Raw genomic sequence first — 16885 nt, forward strand, 5'->3', positions numbered from 1 at the left:
CTCTTTTGTCTTTCTCCTTTTTGTGTGGTGTTTAAATGTTTTAGGTTGTTTGAACCTGACAAAAGGTCCAGGCACCAGTAGGATAACTGTAACTCCATCTCTCTAAAAGTCTATGGAATAGGCAGCAAAAACCACAGCAGCTTCCAATCCTCTCAGTCCTATCTTTGAGGAAACAGAAAAACGTCTGGCTTTCCTCGTTGTTTGCTCCTATGTCACTTGTGTCCAATGTTATCTGTAAAATAACTGTGTTCCTAAAATGTTCAAAACTGATCTAAAGACAAACAGTCTGCTGCAAGTAATTCAAAAAGGAGACAACGTGCACATAAACCAGCTCTTCAAGTTCAACTTCTGTAGCATAAAACCAAACTTCTGCAGAAGCCAAAATAATTAAATAGTGAAGGAGTCCACTGTAACAACCTCGCTTTGAATGTGTGAAGCCAAAGCAGCTATTAGAGTCCAAGAGGCATAAATTGGGTAAAAAAAAAAAAAAATTCAATGACCCTCCAGTTGGGCTGGGTGATAGAACTTAAAACTAAAATATTTTTATCATACTATATCCTTTGTTAATCAATTTTGTTCATTTTGACAAATAAGACAAAATGATTTCAAAAAGTGGGTTTTATATCAATCAGTTGTATGACAGAGTGTTATGACCAGGTTACAGAGACTTTGTTTAATAATACTTATTTCCACTTCTGTTTAATCCAAATTTAGTCAGCGGCTTCATGAGGCCCCCAGGGCTTCAGGGCCCCATAAATGCTACTATTTTATCACAGACAACAGATATATAAATGTCACATTTCTTTATTGAGATTATCAATGCTGCTAAATTAGATTTAATGATTTCAGCATACATAAATTAAAAAATTTCTAATTGTTTAACATTTAAATCTAAGACTTTAAGGAGCTGGCAAGTTTACATTGTAAAAGTCCAAAGAACAATATTCATAGTTAGATTGTTTTGTTACCACAGCTACAACCCTATGCTGTGAGATTAATCTTTGAGTTTGAGCCCTGTTTGTTCACAAATATAAATTATTAAACTACAATTTTAGCTTTTGGAGGAAAGAGTAGAAGAGATACTGTACATCCTCAGAAAGAGGAGGTTGATTCAGATGCTGCTGAATCTAATGATGGTCAATAAGATGAAGGAGCACCTGGAGAACATCCAGGAAGGAGGAGGCAGACTAGGAGAGTCTACACTTATGACCAGTTGTGTCACCTGACCTTTAAAGTCCTCAAGATCTGATCCACCAGAGTATAAACACTTTCAGAAAACAACTCTTCCAGGCAATCCTCATTCCATATATCCTTTTTATGGCAGCACTTAAAAATAAATCAGTTCATGTTCATACTTATTTCGTTAGTTTAACAGGCTAGTTACCATTGTAGTTTAATCTGATAAAGATAATAATCCATTGAAATTTGTGTAATTTTATCCTGTCATTGGTGAGAACAAATTTATGTTCTTACATTTATTTAGACAAGAACACCATAAAGATTAATTATATGAGAATAAAAGTTAGTTCAACTGGACTGGAAGTTCAAGTAATACATTTTATGATGTGTTATTGACATGGGTGACAAATCTGGGTCTATTGGGTAACTTCCTTGTCCCTTGGTGAAGATTTTGTGGGGCCCATCAATACTTCAATAGACTTTTCACCCTTTAGTACTAATGGACTGTAGACAGTTCTGTATGACACACAAGCTGTATGGAAGATGAGAAGCAAGATGACAACATTTAATGAAGATGAGACAAACAAAACAGCCCTCTCATTGGGCTGCCACCTTATCGTGGTGGAGGGGTTTGAGTGCCCCAATGATCCTAGGAGCTATGCTGTCTGGGGCTTCATGCCCCTGGTAGGGTCACCCAAGGCAGACAGGTCCTAGGTGAGGGACCAGACAAAGCCCAGCCCGAAGACCCCAATGATGAATGGCACCATTGGACTTTGTGTTCCCTTGCCCGGATGCGGGTCACCGGGGCCCCACTCTGGAGCCAGGCCTGGAGAGGGGGCACGATGGCGAGCGCCTGGTGGCCGGGCTTTTACCCATGGAGCCCAGCCGGGCTCAGCCCGAAGAGGAAACATGGGCCCCCCTCCCATTGACCCACCACCCATGAGAGGAGCCAAAGGGGTCGGGTGCATTGTGTGATGGGTGGCGGCCGAGGGAGGGGACCCTGGCAGTCCGATCCTCGGCTGCAGAAGCTGGCTCTTGGGATGTGGAAGGTCACCTCTTTGGTGGGGAAGGAGCCGGAGCTAGTGTGCGAGGTCGAGAGGTTCCGGCTAGAAATAGTTGGTCTCACCTCAACGAATGGCTCTGGTTCTGGAACCAGTCTCCTTGAGAGGGGCTGGACATACTTCCACTCTGGAGTTGCCCAAGGTGAGAGGCGTCAGGCAGGAGTGCTCCCCATCTCGGCGCCTGTACGTTGGGGTTTACCCTGGTGAACGAGAGGGCAGCCTCCCTCTGCCTACGGGTGGGGGGACGGGTCCTGACTATCGTTTGTGCTTATGGGCCGAATGACAGTTCAGATTACCCACCCTTTTTGGAGTCCTTAGAGAGGGTACTGGAGAGTGCCCCTCCTGGGGACTCCCTTGTTCTGCTGGGGGACTTCAACGCTCACATGGGTAATGACAGTGAGACCTGGAGGGGCGTGGTTGGGAGGAACGGCCCCCCCGATCTGAACTCAAGCGATGTTCTGTTGTTGGACTTCTGTGCTCATCATGGATTGTCCATAACGAACACCGTGTTCAAGCTTAAGGGTGTCCATATGTGCACTTGGCACCAGGACACCCTAGGCTGCAGTTCGATGATCGACTTTGTCATCGTTTCATCGGATCTGCGGCCGAACGTCTTGGACACTCGGGTGAAGAGAGGTACGGAGCTGTCCACTGACCACTACCTGGTGGTGAGTTGGCTCCGGTGGTGGGGGAGGAAGCCGGTCAGACCTGGCAAGCGAAAACGTGTTGTGAGGGTCTGCTGGGAACGTCTGGCGGAATCCCCTGTGAGACGGAGCTTTAACTCCCATCTCCGGCAAAGCTTCGAACACGTCCCGGGGGAGGTGGGGGACATGGAGTCTGAGTGGACCGTGTTCTGTGCCTCTATTGTCGAGGCGGCCGATCGGAGCTGTGGCTGCAAGGTTGTCGGTGCCTGTCACGGCAACAACCGTCGAACCCGTTGGTGGACACCTTCGGTGAGGGATGCCGTCAGGCTGAAGAAGGAGTCCTATCGGGCCTCTTTGGCCTGTGGGACTCCGGAAGCAGCTGATTGGTACTGGCTGGCGAAGCGGCATGCGGCTCGGGTGGTTGCTGAGGCAAAAACTCAGGCATGGGAGGAGTTTGGAGAGGCCATGGAGAAAGACTTCCGTACAGCTTCGAGGCGATTCTGGTCCACCATCCGGCGTCTTGGGGGGGGGGTTAGAGTTACGGCACCAACACTGTTTATTGTGGGGATGGTGTGCTGCTGACCTCTACTCGGGACGTTGTGGGCCGGTGGGCAGAGTACATCGAAGACCTCCTCAATCCCACCAACATACCTTCCATTGAGGAAGCTGAGCCTGGGGACTCTGGGTTGGGCTCTCCAATCTCTGGGGACGAGGTCGGCGAGGTGGTTAAAAAGCTCCTCGGTGGCAAGGCCCCGGGGGTGGATGAGATCCGCCCGGAGTTCCTTAAGGCTCTGGATGTTGTAGGGTTGTGTTGGCTGACGCGACTCTGCAATATCGCATGGACATCGGGGGCAGTTCCCCTGGACTGGCAGACTGGGGTGGTGGTGCCGCTGTTCAAAAAGGGGGACCGGAGGGTGTGCTCCAATTATAGAGGGGTCACACTCTTAAGCCTCCCTGGCAAGGTCTATTCAGGGGTCCTGGAGAGGAGGGTCCGTCGGATAGTCGAACCTCAGATGCAGGAAGAGCAGTGTGGTTTTTGTCCTGGTCGTGGAACACTGGACCAGCTCTACACCCTCGGCAGGGTCCTGGAGGGTGCATGGGATTTCGCCCAACCAGTCTACATGTGTTTTGTGGACTTGGAGAAGGCGTTCGACCATGTCCCTCGGGGAGCCCTGTAGGGGGTTCTCCGGGAGTATGGGGTACCGGGCCCTTTGATACAGGCTGTCAGGTCCCTGTATGACCGGTGTCAGAGTCTGGTCTGCATTGCCGGCAGTAAGTCGGGCTCGTTTCCGGTGAGAGTTGGACTCCGCCAGGGCTGCCCTTTGTCACCGATTCTGTTCATTACTTTTATGGACAGAATTTCTAGGCGCAGCCAAGGTGTTGTGGGAATCCGATTTGGTGGCCTTAGGATCTCATCTCTGCTTTCTGCAGACGATGTGGTCCTTTTGGATTCAACAGGTCGTGCTCTGCAACTCTTGCTGGAGCGGTTCGCAGCCGAGTGTGAAGCGGCCGGGATGAGGATCAGTGCCTCCAAATCCGAGGCCATGGTCTTCAGCCAGAAAAGGGTAGAGTGCCTTCTCTGGGTCAGGGGGGGTGTCCTGCCCCAAGTGGAGGAGTTCAAGTATCTCGGGATCTTGTTCACGAATGGGGGAAGAAGGGAGCGGGAGATCGACAGGCGGATTGGCGCAGCTTCTGCCGTCAAGCGGGCGCTGTACCGGTCCGTCATGGTGAAGAGAGAGCTGAGCCAAAAAGCGAAGCTCTCGATTTACCTGTCAATCTGCGTTCCCACCTTCATCTATGGTCATGAGCTTTTGGTCATGACCGAAAGAACGAGATCGCGGATACAAGCAGCCGAAATGGGTTTTCTCCGTAGGGTGGCTGGGCTCTCCCTTAGAGATAGGGTGAGAAGCTCAGTCATCTGGGAGGGACTCAGAGTAGAGCCGCTGCTCCTTCACATTGAGAGGAGCCAGTTGAGGTGGCTCAGGCATCTGGTCAGGATGCCTCCTGGACGCCTCACTGGTGAGGTGTTCCGGGCACGCCCCACCGGGAAGAGGCCCCGGGGAAGACCCAGGATATGCTGGAGGGACTATATCTCTCAAGTAAGATATTTTATGGCGTGTTATTGAAATGTGTGTTAAATCTGGGTCTATTGGGTAACTTCCTTGTCCCTTGGTGAAGATTTTGTGGGGCCCATCAACACTTCAATAGACTTTTCACCCTTTAGTACTAATGGACTGTAGACAGTTTTGTATGACACACATGTTGTATGGAAGATAAGAAGCAAGATGACAACATTTAATGAAGATGAGACAAACAAACTTTGCAATATTGTAATATTTGTTAAAATACTTGCCTGTTAACTTACCTTTAATCCTAGTTCTTGTGGATATTACTGTTCTGCATTGCCAAAAATGTTAAAATGTTGTTAGGCAACTTTTTTGTGGCAGAGGGTGTTGCACCATAGAAGTATTTCTTTTAAATTATTACAATTTTTTAAAGTTATGGACAAAACACTATTTTATCCATTTATTTAATACATTTCTTTTGTCTTATTAATTTTATTGTTTAAAACATTATGCCTAGTTATTTTTGTTCAAGCGTAGAAGTTTTACAGAATTAGAGCTGTGTGCTACGTGTTTGTTTTTGTACCGGAAGTAGTGACAGTTATAAAGTTGCAACTGGAAGTAGACAGTATGTAACAGTTTTTCTGTGCTCCAACGCCCGGCTGTTCCAGAGAGAACAATTCCAAGAAAAACACACAGAGTGGGCAAATCTAGTTGCCGAAAATAAAGAATAACTCCTGTCTGTTTTATGAGTTTATTACAATCACAGAATTAAAATACTTAAATTTCAATCACTGTTACCTTGTTCCTGTATTGAAAGAAGCTAAATTTGGAGTTGCTCTTTTCTGACTTGATGTTAAACTATTCCTTCATTGCAGTCCCAGTAAAACTATTTATTCTACTGGAACAAAAAGTTCCGGTAGAACTGTTTGTTCTGTTAGCGTAGATATTCTAAAAAGATCACTGCTAAAATAAAATCTTCAAACTTCAGCGGCAGTTACAAGAAACAAAGTAACTACATTGAATTGACCTTTTCACAATGTTGTGTATGAATCTTTATCTCTCCAGGGCTGCTGCTTTATAAACCACAGTTCTCAGCTCAGCTAACTTAGACATTGCTTCTTTCAACTTCTTTTCAGTCTGCTTTGGACAGGTAAGATTTTTTTAATATACAAAGAGTATCTTTCTTTAGAATATATTGCAGCAACAAAAAATATTGTGTGTTTATTAAGTTATAAAAATTTTTTTATAGAAGATATTTTTTTCATGGGTTTATTAGAAGTGCACCGATTGCAGGTTTCTGGCTGATCACCGATTAAAAATATACGAAAAATCCAGACCCGCTGATTTCAATTGTGGCTGAAATTAATTTTTTTGTCTGTAATCTTGCTAAATATAGGCAGAAAGTTGATGAGTTACCAACAGTGGGGTGACTTTTGTTAACTGCAAACATTTAGACATGATCTGCTTGGCCGGTCTACTAGTCAAACCTCTCACAGCAGAGCAGAAGATAGCAGTTGCTTTAAATACGTTTGCCAAGGTAGATAAAATCGTTGGATAAGATCGGCTTCACATGTAAAAATCGCCCGATCACCGATTTCCTAAAATTAGGGAAATCGACACAGATAAATTGGATGGGTGATAAATCAGTGTAGCCCTTGAATTTATAATTCCACTGATATTAATGTGGTGGAGCTGTGTGGCTGTTTGTTGAAATCAAAGATCTGTGGAAACCAAAAATGTTGTAGCAACCTCACAAGGGGACATCAAAATTGTTGGGAGTCAGAACTCGCTTCGAAGTTTGGCTTATGTAATTATTATGAATTGTAATCCATAATTTATTATTAATTAATAAATCCAGGCTTAGTCTCTGATGAGGGAATGAAGAAACTCTTCACACAACAAGGAATGATCACTGATATGCTTATTTATTATTGTTTCCTTCACAAATATTTACAGGCTGAAACTTTTTGTGTTATCTAGAACTGTTTACTAATGTTTCACCATCACTAACTGCTGCTCCCATGAACGAATACTCTATCTCAAAATTGTGATATTGGCTTATGCTAACACATGCAAAAATAAAAATAATTGAACAGAAATGCATATGTAAAAATGCACAGAAACGTTCAAATGAATTAAATAAATAATTGTTTCAATAAATATTCAACTGTATTTAATGCATGGGCAAGTAATAATCACAATATGCTTAAGCAATATTTAACCATTAAATCTGACTTCTATTCATTTCTGGTTATTGTCCTGTGTTAGCAGCACATCCTGACTTTATTTTATCTGTCAGCCTGACCCTCCAAATTCAATGGGTAACTGTGCTGTACTGTTACAATGAAATGCACTGTAAACAGATATTTACCCATGTATTAAATACATTTAAATATTTATTAAAACAATTACACATTTAATTCATACATGATCTTTTATGTACATTTTTACATATGTTTCTCTGTTCAGCTATTTTTTTATTTTTGCATGTGTTAGCATAAGCATTATAAAGCCCACCAGGTTTATGTTATGTTCATGAAAGTGTCATGTTAGTCTTATGCACACCCCTTCAAATAAAGTGTTAACTAACTTTCTTATATGATGTTCAAAAAGTCAGAAAATAAGGAAAATGCCATGCACTATGTAAAAAACAATTTAATTTCTTTTCTCTCTATCTTTCAGCTTTTGACTACAGCTATGCTGCCCGATTCAACTTCAGCTCTTCTTCTCCTGAGTGTCCTTCTTGTTCACTCCTCTGTTCTGTCCTGTCTTATCGGGACCCAAAGACAGTGTGATGTTGCTCGTTTTGTACCAGGCTACAATATGGTGGGGAAAGGTTTTGATATAGTCACACTGCAAAGAAAAAGAGCTCATGTGATTGATGTGAAGACTTACCTGAACGCCAGAGAAACCTGCATTCTCTGCTCCAACCCTCTTCAAAACCATGCCTACCAAAAAGTAATTAAAGGTGCATAAATAAGCAGCTGCACGTCTGACTTGAGGGATTAACAATAATGCGACTTTTCTTCATTTTAAGCTTCCATTATCTGTTGTGGACTGGAGTGCCAGCAGTCAATGCAGTGCTGACATCATCAGCAGTTATCACACCTCTGTTAGGTACAGTATTTAAACCGGATTGTGAACACTGTAAAATTTGAATCACATAATTAAATTACTGGATTTTTTTTACATGTTACAATTACATGTTCCAATCAACAGCGTATGTTTATTGGACTTTTATGTGGTAGACCAACAAATAGTGGATAATTCTGAAGTGGAAGTTAAATATGAAATATGTGGTGTGCATTTAAACTGATATTCTGATATTTATAAATATATTCAAGTGGAACCAGTTGACTTCATAGGTCACCTAAAATAAATGTATAATTCAATAAAATTCACCTTTATTCTCAGTTAAGTTCACAGCTAATCTTACAAACAGCATCATGAAGACCAAAGAAAAACAAAAAAAAATGTAGTAAAGTTTGAAGGAGAGTTAAGTTGTAAAAACAAAATCCCAAACTTGAGACAAATCATGGAGCACGTCTAGACTGTCAGCTGAAAGGTATCAAAGCTATGGAGGGTGTCTGAGGTTGTGTATTTACTTCTCTTTGCCTGTAGCGCACTGATCATGTTCTGCAGAGCGGGGGCAGCCTTATAAACTGTAAAACATTTGGGACACATTTAGTTGTGTCTACTATCTTCTAGTCTTTAATATATATAAATTTAGTTTTAGATTTTTAACCTAAATATGTGAGTTTGTGAAAGATAAACTTACAGTATTTAAGATATGTTAGCATTTCATTAATTTTGTCAAACCTAAAAGAGTTGAATAAATTAGAGTTTATATGTTAGCACTAAAAACACTGAAAGAAGAAAAACACAGGAATGGGAACTATTTCCCAGAATGCTTAGCGGCATGGTTTTGTATCCTGAGATGGATGTGTGTTACATTGATCTGACTTTGGTGTGTTATTAAGGCAAACGTTCATTTTAATAAGTTGTAAGTCTCTGCTAAAAGTTTTTGAGCAGAATTTATGTTTTTATGTTGATCTTTGTTAAATTCATTAGCAAATGATAATTTTTGTTCTAATCAAATTGAAACAAGAATTTCAATTATTCTAATATAAAATACGTATTTTATTTAATTTAACTTGATAAGGTGAGTGAAAATAATACAGAAATGTGAGAAGGAAGTTTTTTTTTCTTGCATATTGTGAAATGATTATTTGGTTTAAAGTCCAGTATTAAGTTAAAACTCACAATTCAAGATTAATGTGCTAACAGAACTTAAAAAACAATGTTTAGACAACATGTCTCTTCTTGTTAAATGAACCTAATGCACTTTAATTTCTGAGTTAAAACCTAAACAATTTTCTTATTGACTTTAATTGCATTTCAAATCACACAAAGGGACATGTGCTCAAAGACCATCCTGCAACAATGAGAATCAGTTTAGTTTTATCACTAAGTGAAACATTATATAGAGTAATTCCACACATATAAATTTTTAAAGCCTTTATTTCTGTTAATTATGAAGATTTTCAACATACAACTAATGCAGACCTAACTTTGAACATTGGAATAACACAGCAAACCAATAAGATATTTTGTAATACAGAGGAATGAAAAGTGTTTGTTACCTCCTTAGAGGTTATTTTCAAAAGTACTTTTAATCTGAAAACTGAGCCACATATGGAAGCATTTTCTAATTTATTGAATGTAACTGTAGTTTATGAATACCTGCCTAAAAAGGCTGTGGTATTAAAATAACAATAGTTAAATCAACAAATTCACTAAGCTTAACTACCTTATTAAAAATATGAGAAATGAACTGTATAGATGTTTAATAATAATTACTTCCTTTAAAATGTCCAACAGCTCTCTGATTAAGGCTTACACATCCCAAGACACCAATGATTGGACGGTAAGAAACAACTCAAAGCTGAACATTTCAGAATATTTTCAATGCAGCCCTGAGTTTTGATAACACAACCTTGATAGAAACCTTGCTGGTTGATTTTCTTTCTTTCACCATTTCATTTCAGTTAATATGTACTCTTCCAAGAAACAGCATTTTATTATCTTTTTACTTTGCATTCAGTTAGAACTGACGTAAATGATTAGTTTAGTGGAAGAAAAATATGAATTCTTATTTAACACCTTATAAACTACATGTGTTGTCTATATTTCATCAGTCTGGCTTGGAAATTGAAAAGGTTTTGTTTGACAACTTCGATGTGGGAGGAACCGGCTCCAATGCCTACAAGTTCGCTTCACAACAGATCGAAGAGGACCGCTACACTTTCAGCACACACAGTGTCACCTGCAACCACTATAAGTATAATGGAAATTAGATTTTTTTTCATTGAGTTCTGACAGGTCATGGTTATTGAAATAATTCTCTAATTTTGTCTTGGTGTCTAGATTTATATTATCACCCACACCTCCCTTAAGCGTAGAGTTCAAAAAGCAGTTAGACATCCTGCCAAGTCACTACAACTACTCTACTGAGAATGAGTATAGAAAGCTCATACAGACCTATGGCACACACTATTTCAGACTGGTGAGAACTTTGGCACACACACATTGTGAATAAGTTACAGATATTTTTCTGCAGGGAAGCATTTTAAAGAACTTTATATCTATTTTAGGTTGATCTTGGAGGGCGACTGAGACGACTGATATCTTCACGAAGTTGCTTGTCCACCCTGAATGGGTTAACCTCACCTGAGGTAACAAAATGCACAAAACAACAGATTTTTACACAACCATATGTGATACTTCCACGATTCTAACGCCCAGGAGTGAAAGTAAGGCGATATGGTCTGGTACTGCGTACTGTACAGTACTGTTATACTGTTTATAAATTTCTTTTTTCTCTAATTTCTTATTGTTTCTGAACTGGTTGTGCTGTGTGATGGAGCCTGTACCACTCCAGGCATCTCTCTCTCTCTCTCTGTGTCTCTCTCTCCCCTCCACTGCCCTTTTGACGCTTGTAGGTTTCTCAGCAGCCTTCAAACTTTTCTCCTCTATAACGTCTGTCTGCAAAATGTCCCAATTAAAAGCAAATGATGATTATCTACCCTGAACAAAAATATAAACGCCCCATGTCAAATATAAGAGTGTATATTTGGGTTACGCAATATATAGAGAAACTCAAAATATCTTTTCAGTAATTACTGATCTTCATATCGGCATTGATAACATAGTGGTATGGACTCTTGTAGCAGATTGACAGTGCTTTGAACATGATAAGGGTCAGGTTGAGGAATTTGATTTTGACCAAGTTGGCTTCGGGGCGTGCTGTGGTGGCGCAGGGGGTTAGCACGCCCCACATTTGGAGGCCTTAGACCCGTGGACGCCGTGGGTTCGACTCCTGGTCCCGACGACCTTTGCCGCATGTCCTCCTTCAAAAATGGCGCCGGCTCAGCTGGCTGCCTGCAGACGCAGCTCCTGTCGTGTGTGTGTGTTAATCTGTGTATAAAAAATTCTTGCTGTAACTGTAAGGGAAATAATTTCCCTGCTGGGATGAATAAAGTAATTCTTCTTCAAGTAGGCAGTTAAAGACAGTCTCAGGTGTGATGCATCTGTGCAGAGAAAGTCTCATCACCTATGTGTATCGCTGGTCTTAGCTGATCCCGTAGATGGACAAGCCCGATATGGCGATCTTGCGGTGGAGTGGCTGACAAGGATGAGGTCAATTTGCAGGAGTGCCAGTCTGTTGGAAACAAACTCTTAAACTGCCTATGATCTGATAATGGACATTGAGCCGTACAGCTACTGCTCTGGTGGACATCCTTGCATCCAGCATGCCGATGACACGCTCTTGTGACATCTGAGGCATTATGACTTGTGAAAAAATTTGACATTTTGGAGTAGCCTTTAATTGTCCCCAGTTCAAGAATTGTCCAGTTGTTGCTCATTTTGTCTGATCACCAACTGGACATGTCCCACCCAGGCACTTGTAAACAAAAAAAACAAATCATTGAGTAATGCTCACTGACAACAAGTTGGATTAAAAATTATACACAAATCAAGAGAAATATTCCTTTTGTACAATAAATATCAGCAAATGCTCATTTGTAGTTGTTAACTCCAAATGGCAACAATGTTTGACATGGAGCGTTTATATTTTTGTTCAGTATAGTTGTGTTCATGTTACTCTGCTCAGTTAAAACAGCACAGCACACCTCGAAAACAAATGCTTGGTAGCTTATAAAAGACGGCGCTCACTGATCGGATTGGTGCGTTTGATTTATAGACTGGGACATTTTACACAGTTGGTTCACAGAGACATAAAAAAATTCCACTTGCAGTGGGAGAGGAAAAACAATATATCGCTTATCATTTTAAAATAAAATAAGACTAAAAGCTGCAAAAATATGAAGTTCATCGCTTCCAACAACCTACTTTAAGTATTTTCAGTGTAATTTTTTTGTTTGTTTTGTCCATTTTAATTTCCAAGGATTTCTACATGAACATATTCTTCTCTGCTTGTGTCTGGCTCTTTATGTGAATGTCTGGTGTAATGCAGCTTTTTTTAAAATCTCTTTCTTATTCTTCCATCCAGATCCACTCCTGTTTATCTATGGGTGTTGCTGTTGGATTGGGAAAGTTGAAAATCTCTCATGTCCCGAAGTCTTGCATGGGTGTCCTACTAAACCAGGATTCTGCCACTAACTTCAGCTCTGGTCTCCACCGATACTACTCAGAGGTGTCAGGAGGAGATGGTTGGTTGGGGGAGTTTTCAATTTCCAAAAGTCATTCCACAGCCCACATGAACTGGCTAAAGAGCCTGATAGGATATCCAGAGGTTGTATCGTTCTCCCTTCGACCTCTCTATCAGCTCGTGCCAAATAAGCTTCAACAGGCAGGGGTGAAAACTGCTATTGAACAGTATTTGGAGGACACGTCTGTGAAGAAATCACCCCAAGAGCCAGACTGTGAGGGTTCTACTCTTAACATGTCTTATAACTGCTGCCCTATGCACGCCTCAAGGGGAAATCTATCAGTGACCATTGTTCGAGGCTGGAATCTATACGGAGATGTGATTGGAAAGACTGACGGGTGGGTTGATGCAAAGGTAAAAAAAACAAAGACCTTATGGAACCTGATGAGCACACCTTTTATATGGCTCCTCTTTTGTTGACAGCTATGCCAAGATGTACTATGGTTCCATATCCCACCAGACCCAAGTGATTGTATCCGATGATCCTCAGTGGAACGCTGAGTTTGATTTGGGCAAGGTCAGTAAACGTTATCATCACAGATTAGCTGAAAAAGCTCAACAACAAACTAATCTATTCACTATACTGATGCAACAAAACTTATAGAGTTAATACCAGGATCTATTTTCGCAAAATAAACATTAAATTACCAGAAGTGAGAAAAATTGGGTTTTTATGCATCAGTCTTGAAAGAAAACATTCTTTGGTGCCACCAAACTAATTTGTTAGCAAGCATTTTATATTGGGTCAAATATCATTTATCAGAAATGTGTTGTAGTTTCCATTGCAACAAAATTATGTTAAATTATTGATTATTAACTATTTTGTGCTTCAACTTGTTGTTTGCATGAGACAGCAGCCACAATAACAAGAAAAGAGCTCCTCCCTTTAGGCCTGACTTGTTCTTGTTTCGGTTCTCACAACCAACCTGGATGTCTGTGGACATGCAGCTCCCACACTCACTGCTCTGCTAATCTTGTGGAGTCAGGAAGTGATAACCCTCTCTTATTGCTTTTACAAATCAATCATGAGCATAAAAAGTTGGCTGTCCAAACAACAAATGTACAAAATGAACCTTTAATGTCAAAGTAAAAACTTTATGAACAATTGTTTTTAAAAACCTGTTTGAAATAAATAAATCGAATCAAATAAGACCAATCAAAGTAAACAATGATATGTAATGCAGACAAACAGCATATTGTGTAGGCAAACTTGGGGAATTGACAATCAACTCCATTTATAGATCCAAGCCAGGCTGTAGATTCTTTATATTTTGAGATACTGGTTCAGCACCTTCATGAAAAATAATTTATTTTTACTTGATTAGACCATTCACATTTCATGATGTTTATGGTCGAGTACAAATGAAAGTAAAAACAGAAAAAAAGTCTGAAAATATTTGAACAGAAACCATTTTACACATACTGTACAGTATATTGTACACACATATATAAACAGGCGCAGCCTAGCTGATGCATTTCATACTTTGTGTTTCAGCTAAGATTACACTGCATTTATCAACTTTTGAGATGCAAGACGCTAACAGTTTTATTTTCTCTATCACCTAAATAATTTGACTTTGAATGGGAAAATATGCATCTGAATGATTATCCACTCAAATTTTCTCCTGAAGGTGGACACAAGCCTGGCTCTGAAGATTGAGGTTTGGGATGAAGACCCTAAATATGACGACCTCCTCATAGAGTGCGAGAAGTACCTGATCCCGGGCACTCACACTTTCACATGCAAATCAGCGTTAGGAAATGTTGAGGTTAAATACACGCTGACCTGTGACCCACATCTGACTGGAGAAAAGTGCAGCCTTTATAAACCAACTCCTTAGTGACAGGAAATTGGTGAATATTTTGAATGAAAGCATTTCATTTCATCATGTAACATTAACTCACTAAATCTGATAGAAACTCACAAATTACACTTAATCACTGAACTTTGTTAAAGATCTAGCTAAATGTGTAATTATCATACAATGAAAAAAAATCAAGATTCTGTGTAACATTTAATCACAAGAAATAGCTATATTTTAATATATGCAACCAGAAATTGTGTTCCCTTTAATGACAATAAAATTTGTGAAATTGATACAAATTGTTGACTTTATATATTTTCAACAAAGTTTTATGAATTATGTCTTATATGTGTTAGTATAAAAGAGAGAGAAACGTAGTTACACTACAGTCGGTGTCAGAAAACTATTTGGTCAAGATCGTCTGTATGCGGCAAAGTGGAGAACAACCGATCAGAAAAATCCTGATCGTTGTTTCTGTCAGGTTTACAGCCTTAAAATAGACAAAAAGAAATGAGAGACAAATTAATTGGATTTTACTCGTGAGGAGAGCAGAATGGAGGGTCTAATTTTCATAGTCTCCAAACTCGCTCTGTGAATCTTTTCTTGCTTTTCCTCCTTTATTTTGCAATCATGATGCCCTAATTTACATTGGTCAACAGTTGGTCCAAAAACCAGCTGCTAACACACAGTCATAAATCTTTCTATACAATGAATCTTGTTGGATAAATTGTATTTTTAGTAATTATCAAATATTCGTTGTATCATGTAGCCTTGTAGTTACATTTAGATAATGTTTACTTATATGCTCTTATTCTTTTACTCTTAGTATAAGTAATGTTTCTGTGTGTTAAATAACTTTGATTCCTTCCTAAAGGAATCCCTGGGAAATAGAGGTGTTAGTTGTTCCCAGCTGAGTTTTACAACCCTGGAGGAAACTCTGCTTTGTTCTTTGTGCTACAAAGCCGTTGCTTTGAAGCTATACAACGTGTCCCATTCGACGCCGTGCCTGGAGCAAGAAGGATTTAGATTGTAGATAACATGTGTTTAGTTAGTGATTATCATTTAGCGCTGCAACTATGTGAATTGTTTTCCCCTCCACCATTTTAGAGTTGCAGCGCCCCGTGTGGCAGGGTTCCTAAAATCAATAAAACAGAGGAGCGGGAGATGTGTTTTTCAGAGCGGTAGGAGATTTGTAACTGAAAGCACATCTCTGTCCGTTCTCCTCGCGAGAAACAAAGAATCTAACTCTCTTGTCTTTCCTGTGTTTGTTTAAAATTGTCTCTAATAGGTATTTAGACCTGACAAATCTCTTGTCTTAATGCATGTGAGGTCTCAAAGCAGTGTCTCTCTGGGTCACAACCTTTGATCCTTAGCCTTTTGGTGTTTTTCCAGTTTTATGGTTAAAATCAAGAGGCGCTGATGAAATTTATTATTTGAAATTATCTTTCATCATGTAGTCATGTTTGAAACAGTGAAGATATCTCGTGAGCCAAAATATTCAATGTTTTTTTAATATTCTTATTTATTACATAAAAGGTCCAGGCACCAGTAGGATGACTGTAACTCCATCTCTCTAAAAGTCTATGGAATAGGCAGCAAAAACCACAGCAGCTTCCAATCCTCTCAGTCCTATCTTTGAGGAAACAGAAAAACGTCTGGCTTTCCTCGCTGTTTGCTCCTATGTCACTTGTGTCCAATGTTATCTGTAAAATAACTGTGTTCCTAAAATGTTCAAAACTGATCTAAAGACAAACAGTCTGCTGCAAGTAATTCAAAAAGGAGACAACGTGCACATAAACCAGCTCTTCAAGTTCAACTTCTGTAGCATAAAACCAAACTTCTGCAGAAGCCAAAATAATTAAATAGTGAAGGAGTCCACTGTAACAACCTCGCTTTGAATGTGTGAAGCCAAAGCAGCTATCAGAGTCCAAGAGGCATAAATTGGGTTAAAAAAAAATTTAATTTCTCTTATGACCCTCCAGTTGGGCTTTGTGATAGAACTTAAAAATAAAATATTTTTATCATACTATATCCTTTGTTAATCAACTTTGTTCATTTTGACAAATAAGACAAAATGATTTCAAAAAGTGGGTTTTATATCAATCAGTTGTATGACAGAGTGTTATGACCAGGTTACAGAGACTTTGTTTAATAATACTTATTTCCACTTCTGTTTAATCCAAATTTAGTCAGCGGCTTCATGAGGCCCCCAGGACTTCAGGGCCCCATAAATGCTACTATTTTATCACAGACAACAGATATATAAATGTCACATTTCTTTATTGAGATTATCAATGCTGCTAAATTAGATTTAATGATTTCAGCATACATAAATTTAAAGATTTCAAATTGTTTAACATTTAAATGTAAGACTTTAAGGAGCTGGCAAGTTTACATT

General features: G+C 39.9%; 1 protein-coding gene across 1 annotated transcript; it reads left to right on the forward strand.

Annotated features, from left to right (window-relative positions):
• The first annotated feature begins 6015 nt into the window (after positions 1–6015).
• LOC114144276 (perforin-1-like) lies at positions 6016–14780 on the forward strand. The gene is made up of 10 exons (XM_028016920.1): positions 6016–6100; positions 7633–7908; positions 7988–8067; positions 9832–9877; positions 10149–10291; positions 10378–10516; positions 10605–10685; positions 12524–13020; positions 13106–13199; positions 14314–14780. Exons 2-10 carry the CDS (start codon positions 7648–7650, stop codon positions 14521–14523), a joined length of 1551 nt encoding a protein of 516 aa, XP_027872721.1. The 5' UTR covers positions 6016–6100; positions 7633–7647; the 3' UTR covers positions 14524–14780.
• The last annotated feature ends 2105 nt before the right edge of the window (positions 14781–16885 follow it).

Source organism: Xiphophorus couchianus, chromosome 5, assembly GCF_001444195.1.
Source record: "Xiphophorus couchianus chromosome 5, X_couchianus-1.0, whole genome shotgun sequence".
Classification (NCBI taxonomy): domain Eukaryota; kingdom Metazoa; phylum Chordata; class Actinopteri; order Cyprinodontiformes; family Poeciliidae; genus Xiphophorus; species Xiphophorus couchianus.

What these genes read in the sequence shown, in the direction of transcription:
- LOC114144276 (XM_028016920.1), top strand. Translation starts at nt 7,648, where the DNA reads ATGCTGCCCGATTCAACTTCAGCTCTTCTTCTCCTGAGTGTCCTTCTT. An exon ending in GTGATTGGAAAGACTGACGG is followed by an intron (nt 13,021 to 13,105) that starts GTGGGTTGATGC and finishes TTTTGTTGACAG; the next exon opens with CTATGCCAAGATGTACTATG. An exon ending in CTGAGTTTGATTTGGGCAAG is followed by an intron (nt 13,200 to 14,313) that starts GTCAGTAAACGT and finishes TTTCTCCTGAAG; the next exon opens with GTGGACACAAGCCTGGCTCT.